General features: G+C 46.6%; 1 protein-coding gene and 1 long non-coding RNA gene across 51 annotated transcripts in view; one reads left to right on the top strand and one right to left on the bottom strand.

Moving 5' to 3' along the window:
* Positions 1–8,273, top strand: part of LOC308200348 — a 61,785-nt gene extending 53,512 nt beyond the window's left edge. The window contains exon 9 of the long non-coding RNA XR_013955551.1: positions 8,144–8,273. This is a non-coding gene — a long non-coding RNA (uncharacterized lncRNA). The remainder of the gene's footprint in view (positions 1–8,143) is intronic.
* The window catches only part of LOC308200347 (uncharacterized protein), a 70,999-nt gene continuing 53,194 nt past the window's right edge, over positions 6,401–24,205 (bottom strand). For 3 of the 50 annotated variants that reach the window (XR_013955540.1, XR_013955542.1, XR_013955543.1), the window contains exons 3-8: positions 23,374–23,468; positions 18,153–18,360; positions 17,825–17,950; positions 13,657–14,077; positions 13,386–13,460; positions 8,228–9,912 (exon numbers count right to left, since the gene is read on the bottom strand). Coding sequence is in view for 9 of the 50 variants with exons in the window: in XM_080605961.1 (XP_080462087.1) it covers positions 16,586–16,714; positions 17,825–17,950; positions 23,374–23,468 (350 nt within the window). In the remaining 41 variants the exon portion in view is untranslated. The other 47 variants (XR_013955541.1, XR_013955544.1, XR_013955510.1 and 44 more) reach the window with 47 other exon arrangements.

Raw genomic sequence — 24,205 nt, 5'->3', positions numbered from 1 at the left:
ACATGCTCATTTATCAAAGAGGCAATCTCTGTTGGCGTCAATATAATAAAGGGTCTCTCAAAGCAGTACTGCCAGGAGCCCTTTTTCCCCAGGGACTGTAATGCTGTCATGAATATGACAACAAGTCAACATGGGATAATGCTGCATCAGAGGGCAATAATTCTGGGGACAAAAAAGGCTCTGTAAATGCAGGTTTAGGGACATAGGAAGTAATACAAGCACAGTGACTTCCATTGCTATCTTCAGGGGAGAGCATGCAGTTGCATGTTAGGTATCCTCTCTGTTTTGTATACCATCCAAGGCAGAGGGGCATGGAAGGTGTAAGTGACATTTCCCCTGCCTAGCAACAAGTATTGATAAGCAGGGGAAACCACACCTGAATTTGCTTGAACTGCTCTTGTGTGCCGGGCTCCATACCTCGTAGCAGGTTAGCACCTTCAGGAGTTGGTCTGCTCGGTGGAACCAGGCAGATGGGAGCATGCTCCAACCCAAAAGATGTGTGACCAAATTTCCTTGTAGATGCAAGCTTAGGCTGGATTTATTTTGGTGTAGTCCAGTGGTGGTCAGTTAGGCCCTCCTGGACAGACTGGCTTTGAGCAGAGGAAGGCAGTAAATCAGTGTTCAGCTTTCTATTCCACATGCATTAAGGCTCTTCACACGGAGTCGGTGTGACCCTGTGGGGTAACAGAGCACCAACTACTTCACGCTCACTCCTGCATTAAAAGGAGGCCTCAGATCCTTGCTCATGTTCATAGGGAAGCATTATTTGTTCTGAAGCCATTATAGAGCTACGGATGATTTACAGTTTCATGTGGAGAGCACACAGGACCCCTGTGTTCCCATGTCCATGAGGAGGCCGGCCTCCGTTTGTCACTGGAGTTTACCACTTGGGAGTCTGCTTGGATGATTTTCTCCATCTGACAGTGAGGCATTGGCTGTGGTTTGGGATTGCTTCTCTGTGTTTATGCTGTGGTCAGAGTCATGAGGTTTTGATCATTTCCTTTTGATTCTTGTGTATTTGGCCAAGCACTGCGCCTTTGTAAAAATGCTTGCAGATCTTGACACTTCATAAACATGAATGAGAATGATGATTTGGATCAGGGTTGGTAGGATGTGCAATGTCTCCCTTGCTCTTTCCCAAAGTCACTCGGTGGGGCAGGATACCAACGATCAGGTCTCGCTTTTCTCCATCCCTGGCAATGCTCGTAATGCCTTGGTGGAGTAAAATTGTTTCTCAGAAGTGTTTGGTGGTCTTTTCTGCTGGAGAATGCAAGGACCTGGTCACTGGGTGTTTATCCTCACAGCACCGTTGTGAGATGGGGCAGTGCTGTTTTATCGGCACAGGTACTGTGGTGGAAGGAGAAGAAATGAGGATCAGTGAAGCAACACACCAAAGGTTTCATAAGGAATCTGGGACAGAGTGCAGATTTTGACCTGGTTTTCTGTGGGTCATTTCTTCTTGCTGGCTGGATGCCTGTAAGACCCAGTTTTGCTTTTCTGAGTGTAACTGCTTTGTGACACAGAAATTATTTTGGTAATGGTACCCTATGGTACCCTCCTATGCAGCTGGCATGAATTATGAACTTAAGCTGACAGGAAGACCATCTTGAAATGGCTGTCACCTGGCAAAGTCTAGAAAAGCCTGCATATGAACTGGCCTAAGGTGTTTTACCCCTTCCCCATCACAGCGACAAGCGCATTGCGTCCTGGCAGGGCAGCAGCATCCCAGGGACCATCGGTGCCAGCCAGCCTCCACAGAGAAAACGGCACGTGGTCTCAGGGAGTGCTTTCAAACAGCCGTCTGGCAGAAGAGGATTCATCCAGATGAGCCTGAGAATTTATATGCACAGCTGATATTGCTGGAAAGCAGAACTGGCATGGGAATAGCTCACAAAATGGGAATGCAGGGGAATCTTCTACAAAGGCTTTTATCTCACGAACAATTCAACCAGCTTGGGTGCAGCATGAAAGAGGTTTATGCACTGAAGCAGGGGAGGGAAATGGGACTACTTCTGCTTCTGTTTATATACCTGAGAAGCCACCCTAATGATAAATAATTGCAAATAATAATCACAATATCAAAAACAGAAAGGGCAAAGAAAGAGCAGCTCCCTCCCTCCCCCTTTTCTGGTGCTGGTGTTTGAGATGTCATCTGGATATGAAAGCTGAGCCTGTTTCCAGTGGAAGGAGGATGGCAGTCAGTGTATCTTTATCACAATCTCTTTCATGCTCCAGTGAGCTTTCTACCCTGTGCAGCAGCAGCAGCACAGACAGAGATGCCAACCTGTCTCTGAGCAAACGGAGAGAATTGGGCTGAAGCCTCAGCTGATTCAATGAAGATCCCTTGGGTGTTTTTCCAAAGTTGGCTGATGGTTGCTTTCCATCCCCCTCCTGCCTTGTGCTAAGGCACGTGATGGCCAGTGCCTTTTGCCAGCTGAAAGGTCACTGTTTTTGTGCATGGAAGAATTATAAGGTTCATCATCTTCTGCGGATTATAATGCACTTTATCCTTTTTATCTGCTTCCTGCAACCTCAGCACCGGAGTCTGAGTTGGAAGGGAAGATTGAAAGCACAGATTGCTTTTAACACTGCAGAAAAAATGTCATGCTCTGGCAGGGTGTTGCAGGGAGGTTCTGGTCCAGTCATGATGTCAGAAGCCTGCTGTGTTGATGTGCTGACCCTGATGTGAATCCCCTGAGGGTGAGCTGGGACCAGACCTTAATTCCCAAGAGATCCCCTGCAACAACAAGCATATAAGCAGCTGACACAGCTATGAACCCCACTTGCCCAAAAAGTTGACTCCTGGCCCTCCTTCCTCAGCAGAAGCTTCTCCCTGGACTTTTTAGAATTTTGTTGCATTTCATCAGCTTTAAATTTCTGCTCAGTATTTTTTTTTTTGGAGAAACTGGAATCAGTGAGAACTGTTCAGAAGACCTCATAAGGAGTGCTGGCAAATGTCACGGTCCCAGATAATGAATCATACATCAGTCTTCAAGTGTGGAAATATTCCCCGTGAACACAGTGCTGACATAGAGCTGGGATGCGTGCATGTGACTCTGAGTCCCTTTGTTCAATGTGAGGACCTCTTGCCTTTCGCTTTGCTTTTCCACATCAGTGATCAGTCAACAAAAGAAGGAAAGATTAATTAGAAACTTCTGTAATGCCTTCTGTAGCTTTCATCCTCTCGATTTCTGCCCCTGAATCTTTTCTGCAGTCCCCATGTCCCAGGCTTTGAGCACGATCTGATGGCTCCATGGAGGAGCTCTTCTGAGCGGAGTTCATTTCGGCTGAAATAGGATACACGGAGGAAGGAAGGCAGAGCAGCGGAGAGCAGCGCTGAAGGAGAATTGGTTGACAAGGAGAAGTATGTGGAAGCAGATGAGGAGCACTTGGGACTTTGGATGAAAAGTAGTTCATCCCTTCTCAGCCCATTAATAAGTTAATAACTTATCAGAGATTAACTTAACACCTTGAGGCACAGAAGACATTGCCTTGTTCTCACATTAGCTTGGCTCTATTGTAATTCCTTTATCTTACCTTTTTTTCCCCCCTCAGCTATTGCATACTCACCTGGGGCCACACTAATATAACAGCATAAGATTCAATTACAAAAGACTACAATAAGAGTGCAAAATTCTCTTCCTGACATGCTGAATCAGTGCTCAGAAGCATTAATTATTGAGTGGCTAGCAGATTTTTTTTTAAGTTACAGTGGGAAAAAAGGAAGAACCCTATGGCACCTCCTGTGCACAGAGCAGCTGTGCTCCTGCGTAGGAAGTCGCTGGCTTTGCTGACTCCTGAGGCAAGGCACAGGCAGGAGAACAGGGACAGGAGAGGAAGAGCCAGGAGAAGATGGGGTGTTAAGAAGGAAAGGGGGGAATAAGGGGAAAGAGCGCAGAGCTGGCATGGCCCCTCCTAAGGAAGCAGCACCCTAGGTATGTTTGGCTCCTTTCATTTTCCTTATTCTAAGCACAAGTTGTTTTTTTTTTTTTTTTTTTTTTTTTTTGGTGAGAGAGGAGAGTGGGGAGCCCATCTGGGGGAAAGATAAAGGTCTGGCCACTGGGTCTCAGCTCCACATGGATGGGGAATATCCTTATCAGCCCATTTGATGTCTTCCTGAGAGCCTCAGTATTGTGTCCAGCACTCAAACAACCCTGTCCCTATCACCAGAACTGCCAGTACCTCGAGCTTATCTCCTTGTTACAGGAGCCTCCATCTCTAGAGCACCTAAGCACATTTTACATGGTATCAACAGAGAACAAAGTGGCCCATCCTTTCACTGGCAGCTTCAGAGAAGCTGGGGTTTGAGGGGACCATGGAAATTCAGCTGCTCTTTCTTATCTGGCAAGGTACTTGCAGATCGTGGCTTTGAGGCAAAGTAATGGGAGATGTTTATGCTCCTGCTCGCTATTTTGTGTACCAAAAAATGTGTCAGGATCCAGATAGGTTAACGCGCCTTCTTTTATCCACGTCATGGAGTTTATCCAAGTCATGGAGTTTAACCTCTCCCAGTGCCTCCTCATTCTCGGCTACAGATGGATTAGGTACACTAGAGCTAAAGAAATATTTTTGCTGCACAGATCCAAGTTTAGCTCCCAGCTTCCTTGGAGCAAATCTAAAGAAACAGCACAGCTCGGGGCATGGGTTTGCCCAGGATATCCCAGAAGACAGGAAGGGTTGGCCAGTTATTTCAGCTGGAGCTGCTCTCAGCTCACAGATGCCACTACAGAGTTACATGAAGATGACAAAGACCAGATGCAATTCCCTCATCTTTCTGTCATGCCTCCCAGTTTCTATATTTAAACACGTGTATTCTGTGGGGATGAAGATTTGGCTTCGGGACACTTGCGCAGCACTGCTGCCCCGCATGGTTTTAGTCTTGTGCTGAGATGCACAGTGACAAAATAAACACCGTGTGAGTGAAGAGGATGACATCAGGATTACAAGCAGTGTTAAGGGAGACAGAGCTGCCTTTCACAGATGATATTTGCATGTGTAACACAGCTCCAAAAACTCCTATCGCCTTCCTCCACTGACAGCATTGTGTGTTAAGCATTAAACATATGGCTCCACTTAAAGCAGGGGCCAGGCTCCCCGGGCAGGGTAAGGATTTCCTGCGGTTGCCCCTCGTCCTTTGTGGATGACAGAATTTGGCAGAGGCTGCAAGTGTGAGCTGGGAATGGGATCCGATGGCGGCACACAGCCCGAGCCTGCCCACGAGTGTCATACCTCGCCCTTCGCTGGAGACTGCACGTGCGGCAGGGCGAGCAGCCGGGCTCATAGACCTGGGCTCGGAGGAGCACGAGCCGAGCAGAAACCCACCCTGGGGTTTAAACAGAGGGGACGAAACATGTTTGATGGGGTGACGGTGATCTTAGAGGCTAAAGATCAGGCCAAAGCTGCTTTTTCATAGGCAGAATAGATGGCACTCCATAATGCTCTTAATTGGGCTAAAACACGAAATTTCATGGTATATGCTTTTCTGCAGATCTGGATGGATTTGACTTGAAAATCATATAATCAAATGAACTGTGTGCTGGTGAAAGATGGCATGACATGCCCACTCTCCTTTCACACAGCAGCAGAGGCAGTGCGAAGACAGCTTCACCCCCACCCAGGTATATATCAACCCGAAATGATGAGGTTAGTAAAAATTTTTGACCTCATCTTTCCTGCGTATCTCTGTTGAGAAACACGTAGTGTGATGTCCTTCTATTTTATTTTATTTTATTTTATTTTATTTACTTTTCTTATGTGCTGTCTGCAAGCTTATGTTACACAGGACCTAGCAGGCATCAGATGATGGTTATTTCCCTTTGCACCTTGAGAGATGGACTGGATTTTGTCTGGTGACTAAAAACGAAAGGCTCCGCATCTCATTTCTTATTCCCTGAGGCATCGATTTTGGTATTCTATCGAGTTGTGGATCTGAATGGAGATTGCTCCGATGTCCTCATCCGTTCCCCCAGAATCAGACTCAGAGAAAACTGCAAGGTGTGACCATTACTGCAACAAATCAAATATGCGTCCTCAGGGAAGTCACCAAAAGTACAAAATCCCCTCACCTCTCCCTTTCTCCTCCTTTTCTTCCTCTCTTTCCAGTCTTGGTCTCTTTCCCCTGAATGATGTTGCAAGGCTTTGTGCTTAATTAAGACACATTGTCCAACCAATTGGGAAGCAGGAAATAGCAGGAGATGTTTTACAAATAGGAACAATTCTTGTTCATTATCCCTTAATTGAGGCAACAAAAAGGTGCTGGAAAACATCCATCAGATGCACATTCATGTACATCATCAGAGAGGATTGGATTTAGGAACTCACAAAAGCAACATCGAATGTTCCAATCAAGAGTTATACAGACAACAGGGAAACAAAGAATTGGAGACACAAATACATCAGAATTAGTCCAATTACAGATTATATATTTCTGGAAGACACGCTCCCTGGCTCTCCTCCAGGATTTTCTTATTTCATACTCCTTTTTATTTATTTATTTATTTATTTATTTTTGTCATTCCTGTCTGTGTTACAAAAGTCAATGTTGCTTGTCTCTCCTTTACCGGCTCTCGAAGTTTCTGGTGAGGAGGAGGTTATTGTTCTGGAGGGTGTTATAGAGGTGTGTAGGGAACATGCAAGCACAAGTCTGGCAACTTTCACTCCAGTTTGATCTCTGGGGACTCTGGAGCTGACACATTTTTCAACTTTTTCACCCTTGTTCTTTCACATTCTGAAGTTCAGCCGCTCTGCTAAGCCACTGTTCTTGTGCAGAAGAGATAAATAACGTAAGAGAACCTGCTGAGGGAAAGATTTTGAGCCTGGAAGGCCAGGAAATCTCGTTACCCACTTAAGTATGCATTTTAAAGCTTGCTTGGCCTGCTTCTGAGCTCATTTACACTCTAACACTGTGGCACCCGCAGAGTCAGTCTTTATTCCCACCGGTCTGTTAGGCTCAAGTTCTTTGGCTTGTCATTTTTTAAAAGGTGCCTTGAGTTTTAAATGAGGGACGGAATGTGCCATGGGCCCTCAAGATACCTACTGAAAGGTATGTGCACCTCAATGCTTCCTGGAAGGGAAGCCATCAGCAAGAAAAATGGCATCACACCTCATTGGACTGTAGTAATAGACCAAAACATGAGACAGGATACTGTTAAAAATGCTCGTGATCGGTACCCACAGCTGTCGAGCTAATTATTCTTTCTGTCTTGTCATAGATACTTATATGGTCCCTGGGGTACCTCAGCGTTTCACAATCACTAATATAGTTCTCTTCACGCACTCCTGAGAGACACCTATCTGCCATTGCCTCCTCCTCTCCTTCATCCCACTGGGATGGCCGAGGGAGGTGGAGGCTCAGCAGACTATTCCAGCGCTGCGCACAGTGGTGTTTTCCCTGGAGTAACACACATTTCACCAGCTTTATTTATTTCACCATCCAATGCGGAATTGAAGCTCTCACCACCTATGGAAGGAGATAGGTAGCACCAGAGATGAAGTCTGAGATGTGGGGAGAGTCGTTCCCTGGAAGGGAGCCTCGTGTGGGCTGAATCCCCCAATTTCTAGGGAAGGTGAGCCCCAGCAGAAGCATCCTGAACTGTGCCATGCTATGGGATCACAGTGATGCAGTGGGAGCATGTCCCTATGCTTCGTGAAACCATGCACAGTGGCACAGCATCCCCCCAGCAGCCTGGGGGTGACGTGCAAGAACCTGAACCCCAACCTGAAGACGTCCTTGGCAGGATGTTGCTCAATTCTCAAGGAGACTGTACAATACCCAGGTGAGGTTTTCCTCCTGGAGCTGCCCCGGGGAGGATGGGGCAGCAGTCTGGCTGTGTGCCCTGTTTTGTCTGGGAGCTCCCTAGAGCGGCTGTGTCTTTGCCTTCAATGAAAATTTCCCTCATGATTTTCCCCTGTGCTTCCTCCAGCAGCTGCTGTCGTTTCCCTCTGTAGTCCCCACAAGCCCTCCCCTGCCTTGTTTTGAAATCCCCACTGCCTACCGTGGAAAGTGTTTGCATTGTAGCTGGCATTTGTTGATTTTCTTTAGGTGGCTCAGGGCTGCAGGCATTCCTCATTACTTTTTTATTAGCCAATTTGAATACTCATTTAGCCTCACTAAGCGTGTGATGGTTTTTAATTCTTCCTTCAGAGGCATCTGCGCAGAGCCTGTCCTTGGTCCTCAGCAATAACACAGGATCCCACACAGTGAAGCTGAGTCGAGAGACGATAGTTCACTACACAAGACCAATCCGTCTGGGCTTGCTTCACATGGATGACAAGGGAAAGGCCTTTCTTTGTTTGTCCCTTGCCTTCCTGTACAACAAGACTGCCAGAAATCGCAGCAGAGCAATACATTGCAGGATAACAAGGTACGTCACGCCGGACAAACATCTTTCCAAAATCCTTTATAAAATTAAATAACTCAAAGTGGCAAGACCATAGATTATATAAATTATTGAAATGGTAGAGTGAAGACAGTTGATGAAGATTAAATTGTCATTCAACTATAAGGCTAATAAGAGCTAGGAAAAAAAAAAAAAGATTATAACCACGATGCATAAAAAGCAAGCAATCAGCAGAGAAATGTTGCGTTTTGACATCCAGCTCCCATGCACTGCCTTGGACCTGCTTTTCAGGTCTGCTGAGTACCAAGAACTGACAAGACAGACAGTAAGCTTTTCCGTTCAGAAGCCAAGCTGAAGAAGGGAGGTAGGAAGGGGACACGGGGTGGGAGGAGACCTGGTCCTGCCATTCCTCAGGTTGCAAGGCCCAGTGAAGAATTGTGTCCCAGGGGTGAACATAGTCATGTTGCAATATAACCAGCTTCTGAGTGGAGGGGGCTGCCCAGGTCCCTCCATCCCCCTGTGAGGCTCTGGAGGTATTGTTGGGATGGGAAAGGAGGGAGCATGAACACCACGGCTGCCTGAGCTGTGTCGCTGTGGATAAATATGAACCCTCGGTCTCCTCGCCTATTAGTCTGGCAGTTTGCTCAAGCACTAAATCCACTCGCACACAAAAAAGGTACATTCTGCTGCTTTTTCAAGTGTCTTGGATTCTATTGTGTACAAATTTACAAATGAACTGCTTGAGTGTTGACTAACGCTGCAGCCTGCAGTCAAGGTAAGAGCCTATTTATTTATAGGCTCTTCAAGGACACGAAGATGCTGTATTTGTACAATCTTCCAGTAGGTGCACAGCACACAGCCTAACAAACAGTTACCTGCCGCGGCCATGTTTCGGAAGAGGACGATATATGAGACCCTCAAGGAAAACACACTGCTTAGCCAGTGTCTGCTGGCAGGAAGGTCATGCTATGCCTTTTGATGATGGCAGAACTGCAAATGTAGAAAGAAGGATTTTTTCCCACACTGTCACTTTGATTGGACGTGAGTCCAAGAGGTTGTTCAGGACATACAGCTGAGCTGTGCTGGGAGCAGAACATCCCAGCTGCTGTGTGTGCACAGCACCCACTCATTTAAATGAGGCTGTATGTTTGCAATCGATGGGACTGTCTGATCCCTGGATGGTAGGGAGCTCTCTTTTTCTATTTCCTGCTGATATTTACTTCAAAGGTGCATGACCACACGGATGGCCCTAATAACAAGATCCCCAAAGAAGAATTAATAAAACTCTGAGTGTGTTTTACCCTGAGATCTCATGGTGCTTGTCAAAGGAAAGGCATCATCAGTTCTTTTTATATGGGGGCAGAAAGAGGTGAAATGATTTATTTATCCATGCTCCTGCAGTGAATCAGTAGTAAAGCAGGGAGCTGGACCTTTCCAGCTGTGCTTTGAGGCTTCCTAAAATGCCCATTGGAACAGTCCTAAAACACTTACCCTTTGAGAGTGCATCCTGCCCCCGCTGCTTTGTGTAGAAATTAGCCCTGTGAAGAACAGCTCACCTTTGCATTGGCCAGGGCTAGAGCAGACAAAGAGAAGAGATCTTGTACTTTAGAGCACATCAGTTTAAGTTTGTGACCAAAGAGGTAGAAGGGCACACAGAAAGGGCACACACAAGATGGGAAGTGGAGACTGCAAGATTGGTGGATCTTGACTTGAAAGCAGATTATTTAAACTTACTCCCCCTGTGTGTAGAGAAGCACGTATCAGTCTGCCCTGGGCTGTGGTTCATGGCCAAGCACAGCAGTTCTTGGGGAAAGGCCGGGTGCTGCGGAGGCAGGGATGTTGGTATGAAGGGAGGCAGGATTGACTGCTCTCTGGTGTCTCACTGGAGCTGATCAGGGATGCCTGGCCTTGTGCAGGGCAAGCTGTGGTGTAACACGATGGGTCTGAGTGCTCCAAGGGCTCCAGGAGCAGGGAAGGATGTGCCTTTGGTGAGAATCGGTGGCAGGGCTTTAGCTCAGGTTGAGAGATATCTGGGTGCTCCCCCAGCCCCAAAGCCCTTGGAGGCTTCAGGTGGATCTGAGCAAAAGTCCTTCTGCCTGGCCTGGGGGTTTATCTGCATTCACAACACAAGGCCTCGCTGTCATTAAGGCCACAGGAAAACAGCACAGCCAGGGCACGCTCGGAGGACAGAGGCTGTTGGCCTTGTGCTGAGCGGAGCTAAGGCCTATGACTAGGCCCGGTGGGGTTTGGGCCATCCACAGCCTCTCGGCCTGATCATCACACCTGAGCTCTTCAGGGCAGCATTGAAGGCTGGGCTGGGCTTTGCTGGGGTTTGAGAGATCCTGCTGGGGAGAGGAGCAAGGAGAAGAAAGGCCAGAGGCTGGTGGGGATGTACCCACTTGGGGACAGCAGCATTGCAGTGCTTCCTACCACAGTACCCCTGGTACTGCAGGCACTGTGTAGCTGGGGTACTTACCCCAGATAGTTAGCCTCTGCCAAACACTTAATTATACAGAGGAAGATATCACTTAGGCTGAGATGTCTTGGCTTCATTAAGGAAGCTGCAGAAATCATCTCGCTCTACCCCCAGGCTCTGTGAAGGAAAATCCTGCTGATTGAGGCAATCAAGTCCGGAGGGGCCAGGAAGCTGCTGAGCCCCAGGTTAGCAGAGGATTTTGAGGCAGGCACGCCTGCGTCTGGGCATTAGAGCATCAGCGTAACCAAGCTTCCAGGCAGTTTAAATAGGTGCCGTGAGCTGATTGCAAAATGTCCTCTGTGCAGCCCGGAGCCCTCTCTCTGCATCCCCACATATTTCATTCATGGGGATGAGACAGCAATGAATTTGCCATTCATTAACAACAAATAATATCTCTCTATCTGTCTTGGGTAAGGGTGGTTGCGGAATTGCTCTTTCACTTTCATTTTATAGGGTTCCCTGTGATAAATTTAGCTTGTAAAGGGTGATTAAGACACTTCATTACGTTTTAATGTGTCTGTAGGTCTATGTCTAATAGTAACACTCACTCTGGAGCTCTCTGGAAACTGTTAGCTGCTGCAGCCCAGAAAAGGCTCTGTTGTGGGATGGGACGTGACTCTGGCTGAGTGCCTTGCAGACCTGGGCAGTACTTGGCCCCTGCCTCGTAGGAGGACACGTGGAAAGTCCAAAATGGCATCTCCACTGCGGGACACAGCCAGGTTGGCACCTTGACCAGGTACAGTTATCACAGTTGGAAATCAGGTTGGTCGTTTCTTCCCCTCACCTCCCAGTTTGTCACTCTCAGAGCAGGGAGATGCAGGTAACAGTGAGGTCCCAAGCAATTCTGGCCCCAAGACCTTGAATTCACTACCTGATTTGGGTTTTCTCACTAACAAACTGTCGCAGAGCCAGCTATGGGTGAGGTTGGCCAGCAAAGTGTGAGGGGTGTTTGTACCCCAGGGAGCAATCCAGAAAGCCTCCATCCTTACGCTGACAAACCTTGGAGATGTTTAATTCCTATTTTCTGCTTCGCTTAGCCCAGAACTTCTCTATCCACTGACACATAGGCACAGAAGTGCCCTGGTTTGGGAAGGCAGGCAATTATTTCCTGCCTGAAGGGAAAAAGTTCATGCTATGCTGTGCTTTGTGTTTTCTACAGAGCAGCTCTGATAGCTCCCAGGCTTTCTCAGCTGTTTGTCAGTCACCAGCTCTCTTCATGGGCTATATAAGGAGCCCAAGTACCTCATTAAGATGGTTTCAATTGCTCTCTGCAGCCATGTACATAGCAATACATAGTGTAAAACCTAAATTAGGGGTTGTTAAAGACTCAAAGGAAGATGTCCACTGTTTAAGCATTCTGTCTACATGAGAGGGAATGTCTGATCCCAAAAAAGACCTCTGCCCCACCAGCTCCTCTGCCTTTCTCTTCACTTTTAGCCACCATCCAGAACTTGTTTTATTTGTTTATTTTTGTGACTGGACATTGGGGCATCACAAGGTAATGCAAAATATTATTTCCTTCCTCCCTGCTCTCTCACCTAACATTTCTATTACTTACTTTAATTATTGCAGATTCAGCCTCCTTTCATCTGTTTTAGTCTTCTGAAGACCCATTGATAAAACCTTTTGCATAACATTATGAGACATTGTGTATGTACCATCCTGTACACATTTCTTTTACTCTTTGTGAGCACCATATGGAGACTGAATATGGTACTATAGATAACAACTTTGGGATTGGAGTGGTCGGCAGGGAAACCTCTACAACACCTTCACATACAGATTTAGTTTTAGGGGGCAATCCTTAACACAGGCAGACAAGATCTTGCCTGAAATTTTTTGGGTGAGATTTAAAGCCTCAGGACCTGGTCAGACTGGCAAGGGCTGGGAGGCCGTGTCCTGCAGAAAGACTAGCATTGAACTAACTTCTTTCAGTGGTTTCAGACAGGCAAGCAGCCTTCCTCAGTCCCCACACTGCTGTGTGGTGTTGCCACACTGTTAAATGGGGACATCCTGGAAGTGCAGCAATGGACACATTTCTGAGATGGGCTCTGTGATGCGATATGGAGAGCTAGCTGGCTTCCTGCACGATGACGAGCAGCTCACTGGCCCGTGTGTCAGACTCTGGGACATGTACTTTTCTGCTCTCTGGGAAGAGCAGGGAAGCTGGTGCAGTCCCAGAGAGTGCCCTTCTGGGCTGGTTAGAGCCTGTAAGCATCAAATGCTCTCATTCATTTATTGGAGGGTGATAAACAGCCTGGGAAATGCCTGCTTCAGTCAGGTCACACACTTGCTCTTTTATGAATGTGACATCTTTAAAAGCATATCTGGTAATGTCACAAGAGAGCCAAAGGAAATCCCAGCTTGGCTAGCTTGGTGCTAGGTTTTCTGAAAGACAGCTGGGTGCAGAAGTTGTTCAGGTTGCTTTTTACAGAGCTATTTCTATAGCAAATTTGTGATTTAAACACTGTCCCTCCTTAAGAAAAAATAATCTACCTAATCTGGAATGAATCTCTGCTCTTTAGATATGGGTGTAATGCATTTGTGATTGCAGTAATGGGATTTCTTACCTTGTGTTTGTGGATGACACAGCTGAGACTATCAATCAGACAAGGGGCCACAGTGGTGGTCATGTTGTCACGTATCTTTGGGACAGAAAGGGGAGGGTCACAGCAGAAACAGAATGGGCAGAAAGTGCCCCGATTTGGGACAGCAAGATGCTTGCTGCCATGAGAGCCCCCATCTCATGTGGCTCTCCATGAGTGGTACCCAGATAAATTCCCTCTAGAAGACCCTCCAGTAAAAGGGAAACCTTCATCCCAGTGCTGACCTAGAGCTTACTTTTAAGGCACTGTAAGGTCCTAGGTGACTTCAGCCCATCTCCGTCCTAATTTCAGGAACTTGCAGCGGGTCTCTGGAAGGAGGAAGAAACCCCTGATGTTTCCGTGTCCCCGATGCTCTGCTAAGCATCCGCCTTTGCAACACAATCAGTGCTCCACAGCTGCTCTGGCATTAGTTTGCATCAGAGGTGCTCGATCGGTACGTGCGCGGTCATAGATCAAGTGGTGGCAGGCTCCTGTGTCCCACCTGGGTGGGCACGTGCTCCCTTGCGCGCCGTGACCTTGGGGAGGGCTCCTCTCGAGATTCCCATGCAGCTGCTGTTTTGCATCGTGAGCCATATGGCCAGCACCATAAACACTGGCTCTAATTGTAGCTCTCAACCTGCCAAAGTCCAAAACAGGGAGAGTGGGGGGAACAGAGGCTGGGGGTGGGGGAAAAAAAAATAAATCAAACATTTGCCTGAAAAAGAACCAGGAACAAGGAAAAAGCAAGAAAGGGAGCTCTGGGAGGCAGTAGGATTCATTACTCCAGTGCAAATCACCTTCTCTGACCTCAGGTACCTGATTCAGCTTTTTCCATGTCAATATTTTACAATAGTAAAAGCAAGAGAGCACCAGGTGTGTGGAAAATGAGGGCAAATTTGAGTCTAAAAAGGCAGGGACATTCCTGCTAATGAAGGACTGTAGAGAATATGTTGCTAATCATACTGCTAATAGTAACCTTGTTTCTGTAATCTACCTTTTTTCAGTAAAGTGAGGTTATGTGTTACAGAGATTCAAGGGGTCCACGTGGGAACTGGGCAGGGGTTTCAAACAGGTCGCTTGGTTCTCTTAGCAGAGCGTGAGGAAAACACCGGTCTTGTTGCTCCCTGCCTGGGTTTTGTGTCCATCTATCCCCAGGCAGAGCTGATGAAAAATAACTACCAGGACAAAATGGAGATGCTGTTCACCTATTCTGTATAGATTTAAATGGGCAAGATTTGAGGCAAAGCATTGCTATGCAGAGGTTATTTAGTCTGTCTTTCCCAAGGGGGAAAGGCATGTGAGCAGCCTCTCTAATCAAATGAAGGCGTAAGGACATCTCTCCTCCCTGTGATGGATTCGGTGCTGCATCCAGAGCTGTCTCTTTCGATGCACCAGGTAGCCCTGAGTGGGTGGTGATGTCTGTCTGCCTCTTCCCACAGGACCCTGACCAGGAAATCTGTGCACACAGGAGGGGCTGGGACCCAGTGCAAACATCAGAGCTCCTCTGGACGTGAAATCACCTTCCCAAAGTGGGGACAAGAGGCATTCCCCCTCTGCTCTGCGCTCAGCAAATAGAAATGCTCTCCTCTCTTCTTTCCTCTCTCCTTGGCCCTGCAAGACTGGGGTTTGCCCCACTGGTTGCAGGAGGGGCATCATTTTGTTCAGGGAGCAGCCAGTGGAGGCAATCAGTGAGGCTCTTCTGGACTCGGGCAGCACCTTCCTCTCAGTGGGGACAGCCGTGACATGCCCAGGAGCTAGCAGAGCCTGGACATCAAAGGCAAGGTTCAGCAAGGTCAGAAGAGATGTCCACAGCCACTGCTTAGCTGCCTGCTTTCTCTGGAGTGATACAAGGGCAACATCTCCTTCCACAGTTCCAAAAACAAAGCTCAGAATAAAGCCAGGGTAACCCAAAAGGTGGCGGACAAGAGAGAGAGACTGTCCTGGGAGCCTTGTTTAGCAAGGCCAGCTGCTCACCCCTCCCTAATACACCCAAAGACAGGGACTGTCCTGGCCATCCACTTTGCCCCCAGAACTTCTTAGCACAAAGAAAATCACATTTCAGTTCTTTCACGGAGAACTTTAATTAAAAATCAAGGAGAAAAACCTCCATCGGGAAAGAGAGAAACAACAAAATAGGTAGATACCTCTGCCTCTAATTTATGTGAGTTTAAAACTGGTACCAAGATTGGCTTAATTACCTGGGAACAATGTATTTCTCCTGGATTGCAGATCAGCTCGTTAGCGATACACTTTTTTACTTCCAGTTGAAATTGATAATACATCCCTCACTCAAAACATTGTCTCCCAATCACCATGGTTACTGCCAGGTTTTCCACAAGGACCCAGCATATTCATCTGTCAAGTATGCTAATGGGGAACGGACCCTGTCACACAAAGGAGCAGGCTATTCAAACATACACTTGGCAAATAATTGTACATGTCAAAAGAATGATGCTTGTTATTTGCCTAATATTATCCCCCAGAAGTGGGAAATAGTTCAGCTCTCAATGCAAAATGGCTTGCCCTTATCAAATAGGCAATTTGCTGATAATTTAGACTATTAGAGATCTTGGGGTGGGGAGACAAAGAAGGGGGGTGGCAAATGTAAGTGGCCTTTTATAATTGCACTGAAAGCAAAATGGGGCATTAAGTGCCCCAGAGGTGCAGTAACGAGGAGCATCACGGGAAGCGCTGCCGGCCGAGCCGAGGGGCTGCTCGCAGCCTCCCCTCTCACCTCTGCCAGGTAGCTGCCGGTGGGTGGTTAATTATAATTTAGAAGGAACAGTTTTCTCAACTGCATTTTTTTTTTATTGCTATTTATCTTCATGATGGGCCAATTTCCAATTTGTCTATTTCGGTAATTAAGCCAAAGAAAAATGTTACTGTAGTATTCCTCCAAGTTTCTGAGCTTCCGATGTTAGCAGCTGGATTCGCTGAGCTTTTGCAGAAATATTGGTGGCCAAGGCAATGGAGTGGCCTTTTCTCTCACTTTGGGGCACTTAAATGCTTTTCCCTCCTGCTCTTCCCTACCTCCTGCCTTGCCTAGATCTGCCCACATCCCATCTTCCTGCCCTCTGCCTGTCCCCAAACCAGTTCTACCCAAATCCCATGTAAATCCAGCGTGTTTTCATTTAGATTTGGGCTACCCATGCATGAGACTTTTATCTGCCATATCCCAGCTGTCCTCAGCCAGTCTTCCCCTCCTTGGCTGTGCCCAGGCTCTCGAGGCGAACACCCTGCTGCTCCAGCACCAGGTGCTCTTGCATGGGTGGGTGTCTAGCAGGGGTGAGACCATGAATCTTACCTCGCCCGTGCTATGCAAGTGGAGGAGGAAAACCTTAGAGCCCTGTTCTCTCAATATAAATAACTAATTAATGTCTCCAGACTGCCTGAGACTTTCAATCCAAGTTGTAAAAGTGTCAAATACCCAGACATCTCTCTTTCTTGGAACGGGAAAGCCTTTCTCGGTATCATCTCAGGGCAGCTGGTCTTTAAATATTGTTGACTTTCAGCCAGGTTAGATACCTTACCCTAGAAGCAGAAGACACTTGAGTGCCTTCCCCTAACTGCGTGGTTCCCCCCAGCCTGTCTGGTTCCCCAAGAGCTGCACTGCTTGCAGCAGGCTGGGATGGTGCAGCGCAGCCATGCCCTCTGTATGTGACACTATTTGCTGGATGTGTTCAAGTCACAGTTTTCCTGGATCCTAAATTCTGATTGCTGAGCTTCCTCGTGCTTTCAGTAATGCAGTTTATTTGTCTTGGGGAGAATGGGGAGATCTCCCTCTGGACTATGAAATCCTTTTCTGTTTGCCCTAGAGAGGCCAGCCCTTCAAATGCACATGGGGGAGGTAAGGAACTGTTGGTGTGGAAGTTGAGTTTGGAGGGTTACTAGTAAATTTTGTGTAGGATGGGGACCAAGAAGGGTTATGCTTTGCTACCCCATGGTGCTTGTTGTACGTAACACTAATTTCATAATGAGAAAGAAAGAAAGAAAGAAAGAAAGAAAGAAAGAAAGAAAGAAAGAAAGAAAGAAAGAAAGAAAGAACACAACTAACAAGCGACCTAATCGGCTATTAAAATATTTCCAAGCAGTGAAATTAATACAATTCCCAACTCATAACTTATTTGCCTCTGTACAAAATTAACATAGATAAATAAATTAAAAAAAAATAACCTCACCCAAACTGCTTCATAATAAAATGTGATCATAGCAATAATAAGATGCTTCAGTGCATGAATTTGGTTGTATTAATTCACCCCTGGTGTAATTGACAGCTCTCAGCCTTCAGCTTTCTGCTGAACAGCCTACTACAGCTGAATTATTATACCTGGCACTTCAGACTCTTCCACATCTCATTGCCTAATTGTGTTCTCTTCTAGTAGGTGAGTGTTAAACTCAGACATTAAAGGATCTCTGCCAATTACCTGAAGCTCAACATTTGATCTGTCTGAAAATCTCACCGATCCATGGAGGACTGCTCCTCTGTCTGCATCCTGAATGCTGCAGTCCGTCCTCGCTTGGTGTGGTGTAAAGCCAGAGTAACTCTCCTCCTGGTTGTAAGGGAATAAAAAGAGTGAATAATAGAGGGAATTCAGGCAAGAAATCACCCCCCCTCCCCTTTCAGAATTAGTGCTAGCATTAATCCAGTAGCAGCTGCTAATTATGTAGGATTTATAGGAAAATGTATTGCACTCTTTGTCTTCTCTCTGCCGCTTTTACAGACGCCGTTTGACCAGTGCTTCTGTGCAATACCTTGTAAAAGCAGCAGCTTTTCTGGGATTACCTCCCTATTGCATTGCTTCTCCTGCCTGTAGTTCATTGATGTTTTTCAGTCTGTGGTCACTGCAAAGCCTGTGTGGCTCAGTGGTGTTTTGGAGACCCTTGTTTGCAAACCAATCAGTTAAATTAAGAAGCTTGATTCTCAGTGCTGTGTGATGACATCTTCAATTTAGCTGGTGCCCTAGTGAGGAAGTAAACAAACAATAAAAGTGTCACAATTCTTTCTAGTTCCATTAGACAAACAAGAAGTTTATTCAGCGTTTTGGCAAATGAAAATTTAAGCAAACTGTCAGGGGAGACATTTTCCCCATCAGATGCTTTCTGAGAGGGGATTATAACAAGAAAGAGCTATCACCCACCATGTCATTATAAACAAAGGCTCCTGTGAACCCCTTTTATTAAAGATTAGCAGCACTGATTACAGTCTTGCAGGCTGAGCCAAAGGCAAATTAGAATATCTTTTGCCATGGGATAACTTATTCTACCTTCTTGGGCACTGAGATGATTGCAAACAGCGGACTCCCGAGAGCAGACAATTTTCACCTCTGGCCATTCGTTCTCCGCTGTTTAGAAGCAGCCTGGTGATCTGTCTAGACCTATTTGCTGCTAGAGACCAGCACTTCATTACGCCTCCTGCCGTATGATTCCAGGTGAGACCAGCCATTCATGCAATTGGGAATCCCAGATTTCAGACATTTCTCGTGGATAAACCTTAAGGCTGCTTCAGAAAGTGTTTCCAAGCCAAGCGTTAAGGAGCTCTGTTCCAGTAGGGACAGACTGGGATGCTAATATGATGTTTACCAAGCCATCCAAATTCAGCCTTTAGTGCTATGTGGTGACCACAGGCTTGGTGCAAACTGTGAGACCCATTGAGGCTAGTTGCAAAGTCATGACCTTGCTGTCTGTGGCTGGTAAACATCAGGTTCCTGCTTTTGTCAGTAACTCCTATGATCCCCTCACAGCCCCGTTGGATCACACTCCAACCCATACCCATCCCACCTACTGGCTGCTCATGCCTCAGAGCCTGTCAGACCTCCAGCTTTAGACCTATGCATATTCCTACACATAGGCAGAGATGCTGCTGAGTTTGCTCCCAGTCCCCTGGGCACATCCAAACCCTGCGAAGCTCCCTGCCCTCAGCTGCCTCCTTGCTCACATAATTCAGCACTAAGAGGGTCAGTACTTCTGTCCCAGTGCCTATAGGTACCTAGTTTTGGAAAAACAAAGCTGGCAGGGTTTGAGAACACCAGGCAGGAGCTGAAGTTAAACAAAAAGCTACCTGTAAGCCTTCTTGGGAGTGAGGAAGGGAATGCATTTAAGACGAGGAGGCATTGCAGTAACCTTATTTCAGCTGGACATGTTTGTCAGCAGCAGGACAGAGAGCAGCCTTCACAGGGTGACAGAGCCCCAGCTCCTCAGGTCCAGGAGGACCTCCTGGGTTTGTAGGCAGCTGTTCTCCCCGGCGCTCTGCTATTGTGGGCAGGTAGGACGTGGTGTTTGGAGTGAGCCTTTCTTTTAGCAGCGAGAAGCTCACTGGGGAATGAGCCCTGCCGCTTGCACAGTCACAGCATCAGTCTTTGTTTATGTACTGAACTGATGAGCAATTAACTTGGAGAAGATACATTATATGCAGAGCACAAGCCTGGTAATGTGCTTTCTATTAAGGCTGCCTAACACTTCCTATTATTAGACCCCCACTTTCTGTTACTTACAACTTTTCCAACTTCTAACCATTTAAGCTGAAATCTCCCCTCCTGGGTGTTGCCCCAGGCTGGACTGATCGTATTTGGTGTGGAAAGTTTGTGTGTGCCCTAGGGGAATCCCTAGTATGGTTGTGCAATTTGTGTTAATGGCTCTGAGTGACACTCAGCGAGAAGGGGACATGGGAGATCCCATAGACAATAACTAATGCAAACAAGGCCACGTAATTAGGCTGAGACGGAGCTAAGCTGAAGGCACAGGGGTCTTGTAGAGAGGCCTCTATGATTTCCTGCTGCATGCTCTTTGTTCGTAATAACTGGAAGAGTGATCCTTTGTTGCCTGGTCATGTCTGGTTGCATTTTCCTGGACGCAAATTACAATACAGCTTGTCTGACCTCTGTGTCACCACCCCCACCAAATTGCAGCTGGTTCTCGTGCTGTTATTGTGGAGCACATTGCTGTACAGGGAGTCACGCTCCCTCTGCCTTCCATCACCTGTGCTTTCCAATGCTCCTGAAATGGCAGAATTCTTTCATTATTGTGTGACCGGAAAAGCACTGTGGGTTAAAGCAACAAAAGGTGTGTGCCTCACAGGGAAAGGGCAAAAGGTAGGACTCTGAATCTCAGACTCACAGGCACTGGATAGAGCTGGCCAGCAGAAAACAGTGGCAGTGATTTGGTTTGCTTTTTCCATCCTTAGTGGGAGCAGCAGGGAGGCAAGAACTTGTTTAGAGAGCTCACTGCTACCGTGGCCCAGATATTTGGTGCAAGGTCTAGAGCAGAATGATTCCCGTTGAGCTGCATTGTCTCTGTGTCTTAGCCTTCCAGAGATATCTGGAAGAAGGCACCTCTTCCTCCAGATAGCAGTCTCTAGATTGTCTCTGTGGGGTTACTGACATCAACTTTCCACTGCAGCCCGGCCCAGATTCTCTCACAGGCTGTGACCCCATTTCCAGAGGTCACCCCACAATCTTATTAGCTAAGCTTCCAGTCCTGAAAATGGACAAACTTATAAAGCAGTTAACTCCAGGGCCCTCTTTTCCCTCTCATTATGGGAATAGCTCACTGCAGAGAGGGTGAAGACAGTGGAAGACACATTGCTTTAAACAAATATGAAGTCAGATGCACTGGGGAAAAAAAAAAAGCTAAATTATGCCTGCAGAGAGTTGGTACGGCAGCATCTCTGTTCCCTACATGTGGCACAGCCTGTTAATGCCTCCCATATCTGCCAGCTCCCTCCCCCAAACTAGACAAGAAGCAAACCCATTATCTGGAGGACATTTGTCTAAAACTCCCCTTTTGTGCCTTGGCTATCTGGGGCCTGCAGCTGTCACTTCCCATTCTTCCTGTAATTGCTCCCACTACAGCTAATAATGCATTTATCAAGCACTCTTTATTTATTTATTTATTTGTCTCCCTTTATTATTATTATTATTATCTAGGTATAAAATAGGTCTTTCTCTCCCACCGCTCCAGCACAAAACTAGTCTCCTGAAGAAGCAGTGGCTGCCCTGCACTCCTGCCTCAGCCTCAAGGTATTGGTTTATTAATATATTGAGCCCCTGGAGCCGCCTCTGGGATGTGGGGTTTTCACCTAACCGTGCCATCCCTTCCCACGACAGCTCCTAAAGTGAAGCTCTCACATTGGGACAAGAAGCAATCCAAAAAGCAATTTACTTTGCTGACAGTTTGGTTTCTCCCCAGAGGTGCGGCTGAAGGCATTTATGCGCTGGAAGGAGCGAGGAGTCAGCCCTCCACAGGTGTTTTCTGCAGGGGAGCTGGGCTCAGGGGGCTGTGATGCCTCAGCCTGGGGCTCTGGTGACTGCAACATCCACAGGTTTGTGCTACGGCTTCCCAGGGCAAGAGGGACTTGGACACCTTGGACAAGGTGGATCATGAGATGTGCTCTGCAGGCCCAACTTGACAACTCAGTTCATTATTGATATCCCACTTTCCTTCTTCTGTCTACTGGGCCCTTCTGGATGACAAGCTTTGGAAACATTTATGGTGGGTACATCAAGTTTACACGCACCTTATTCAACCTTGTTGAAGTTTCGAGAAATGAGTTTATCAATGAAGCATGCATCCTGTTTTATTTGACTTTTTTTCCCAGTCACTTTGTGGCTATCTTTTGCCGTTTGTTCAAAGGCTGACAGGACAGGACCTGAGCCACTGAACCTGCAGGTTTCCTACTGCTGTTTATCTCCCTCATTCAAATCATTATCCAGAGAACCTGTCACCCCAAATGAGAAACTCCATCTGTCTCCCACTTCTGTTCATGGGACACTTCCTTTGGATGTTGTTGTGCTTCTAATGAGGGATGGGGCTGGGGTGGGGCAGAGGTCAAAGGGAAAAATTGTGTTCACGGGACGTGCTCTTGAAAATTAGACGATGGAATTGCAAGAGAAAGCATGGGAAGGAGACAAGAAAGGAATCATCTAGCTATAGGCTAACATGTCAGGAGCACCAACTGCCCTTTTGTTTTAAGGAATGAAACAGCTGTTTGATATCTCTTGGAGACTTGAAGGAGAGAGTTCTGATATCTGTAGGGACATTTTCACCTCTTCAGGGCTCTGGGGCCAGGAGGAGAATCACTTGTTTTCTGCCTCAGAACAGCAATGTACAAGCTTGAAAATCATGGATTTTTTCCAAATATTCCCCTGCTTTTGCCTGCTACTCCTGAAGAGCTTTTCTACTCCTTGTTGGGGTGTATACAAAAGAGAGAAAACAAGAGTAGGATTTAGCCCATCATGTACATGGTCTTGGCCTGCTGCAAAATGGGATACTTCTGGCCTCCCAGCCTGGCTGATGAATTCAGGAGCCAGTTGAACAAACAAATGGTCCAGACCCTGACCACTTTAGTAGCGAAATCTCACATTCAGCTCCCTGGATAAGAACTGGTGGAGTCATGAAAAACAGACATACCTTTGAACTGCTAATGAATCCAAGGCTTGTGAAAACTTCCCTCCAAAATGAAGGAGAAATGACTGTCCCAGCCTGTGAAATACCTCTTCTCTGGATCATGATATGACTATGTTGCACCAGCAATGCTCTGCAACCCAGCTTCCCCCTCTCAGTGACCTGGGAACCAGGACTCGTTTGTTCAGTGGCAGAGTTAGAAAGATAACTAAATTCTGTTATGTATGGCATGCTGGCTTGCTTCCTTTGCTCAGCAAGCTGAGCATTTTATCCTGATTCTTCCTTGCGACAAACCACAGTGACATTTACCTCCTCGCTGGCCCCAGTGCTTGTTCCTGATGCTGGGAACGAGGGTCCTGGGACATAATTCCCTCTGCTGCTTCCTTTCCACTGCCAATTTGCCAACAAACCTTCTCAAAAGCTGTCCTGAGAGATGTACGGGCTTGTTATCTTCCACCTTGGCCAGTGTTATTTTGTATACAGTTTGGATGGCATGTGCAAAAAAAAACCCAAACTTCCCCACTCTAATGGGGCATGATGGCCATCTCAGAATAAAGAGGATTTTCTCACATACCAGCCACGCGTGTGCCTGGTGAGCCTCTTCCACATCGGTCAGCAGAGATGCAGCTTCCTTGTGCCACACTTGTGTAATGCAGTGTCTCGCCCGTCCTATGGGAAAGCAAAAACAGAGCTGTAAGCTAAGGCTGTGTGTGCCCTGTAGGGCCAAATGTCTGCGGAGCAGTACAAGGTGTAATGGCTGAAAAGCATGTCTGTGCTGATGTAACAGCAACTGCTGGGCTTGCTAAAAGGGAAAGATGATGGGCTCCCTGTGCACCGTGTTGTTGGATTATATCTTCCCTTTCCCCAAGTGGAGAAAACATTGCTGTGTTTGTTAGCGTTGATTTCAGTCCGTTTAATTTGGTTGTTCCCCCTGCAGCCTCCATGTTCCTATAAAGCTAATTATTGGGTAATTTTTAAAGAAATTTATTTTGGTCCCTTCTAAATTTTGTAAAATTCCACTAGAAAAATAAATTTAATATAATGCAGAATTAATTTAATTAATTCAATATAAATTTCATAGTAAAGGTGGAGGGATTCACTCTGAACATTTTCTGTTGAATTGCAGGAATGGGTCAGCCAAATAATTTTGCAGCTTTGTGTGCTCTGATGAATGGGTTCAGTTTTAGAATACCTGAAATAATTTTCTCAAAGTAGAAAAAAATAACCTAAGTTTAGAAATACACTCAGGTGCTTTATAGATGTTTAAATTGCTTCTCAAAACATAAAAGAAATGTTTTGTTTCTGGTTGAGTAGAATGTTGTATTTGACACAGAATGAGTTGTGGGTAAAGTTCCAATAAATTTGAAGCAATAATTAGCCCTGACAGTCCTTGTTTTATTAAAAAA

The sequence above is a fragment of the Anser brachyrhynchus genome (assembly GCF_964034855.1).
Source record: "Anser brachyrhynchus genome assembly, chromosome: 10".
NCBI classification, from domain to species: domain Eukaryota; kingdom Metazoa; phylum Chordata; class Aves; order Anseriformes; family Anatidae; genus Anser; species Anser brachyrhynchus.
Note: the sequence above shows the minus strand (reverse complement) of the source record. Positions and strands in the feature narration are given on the sequence as shown.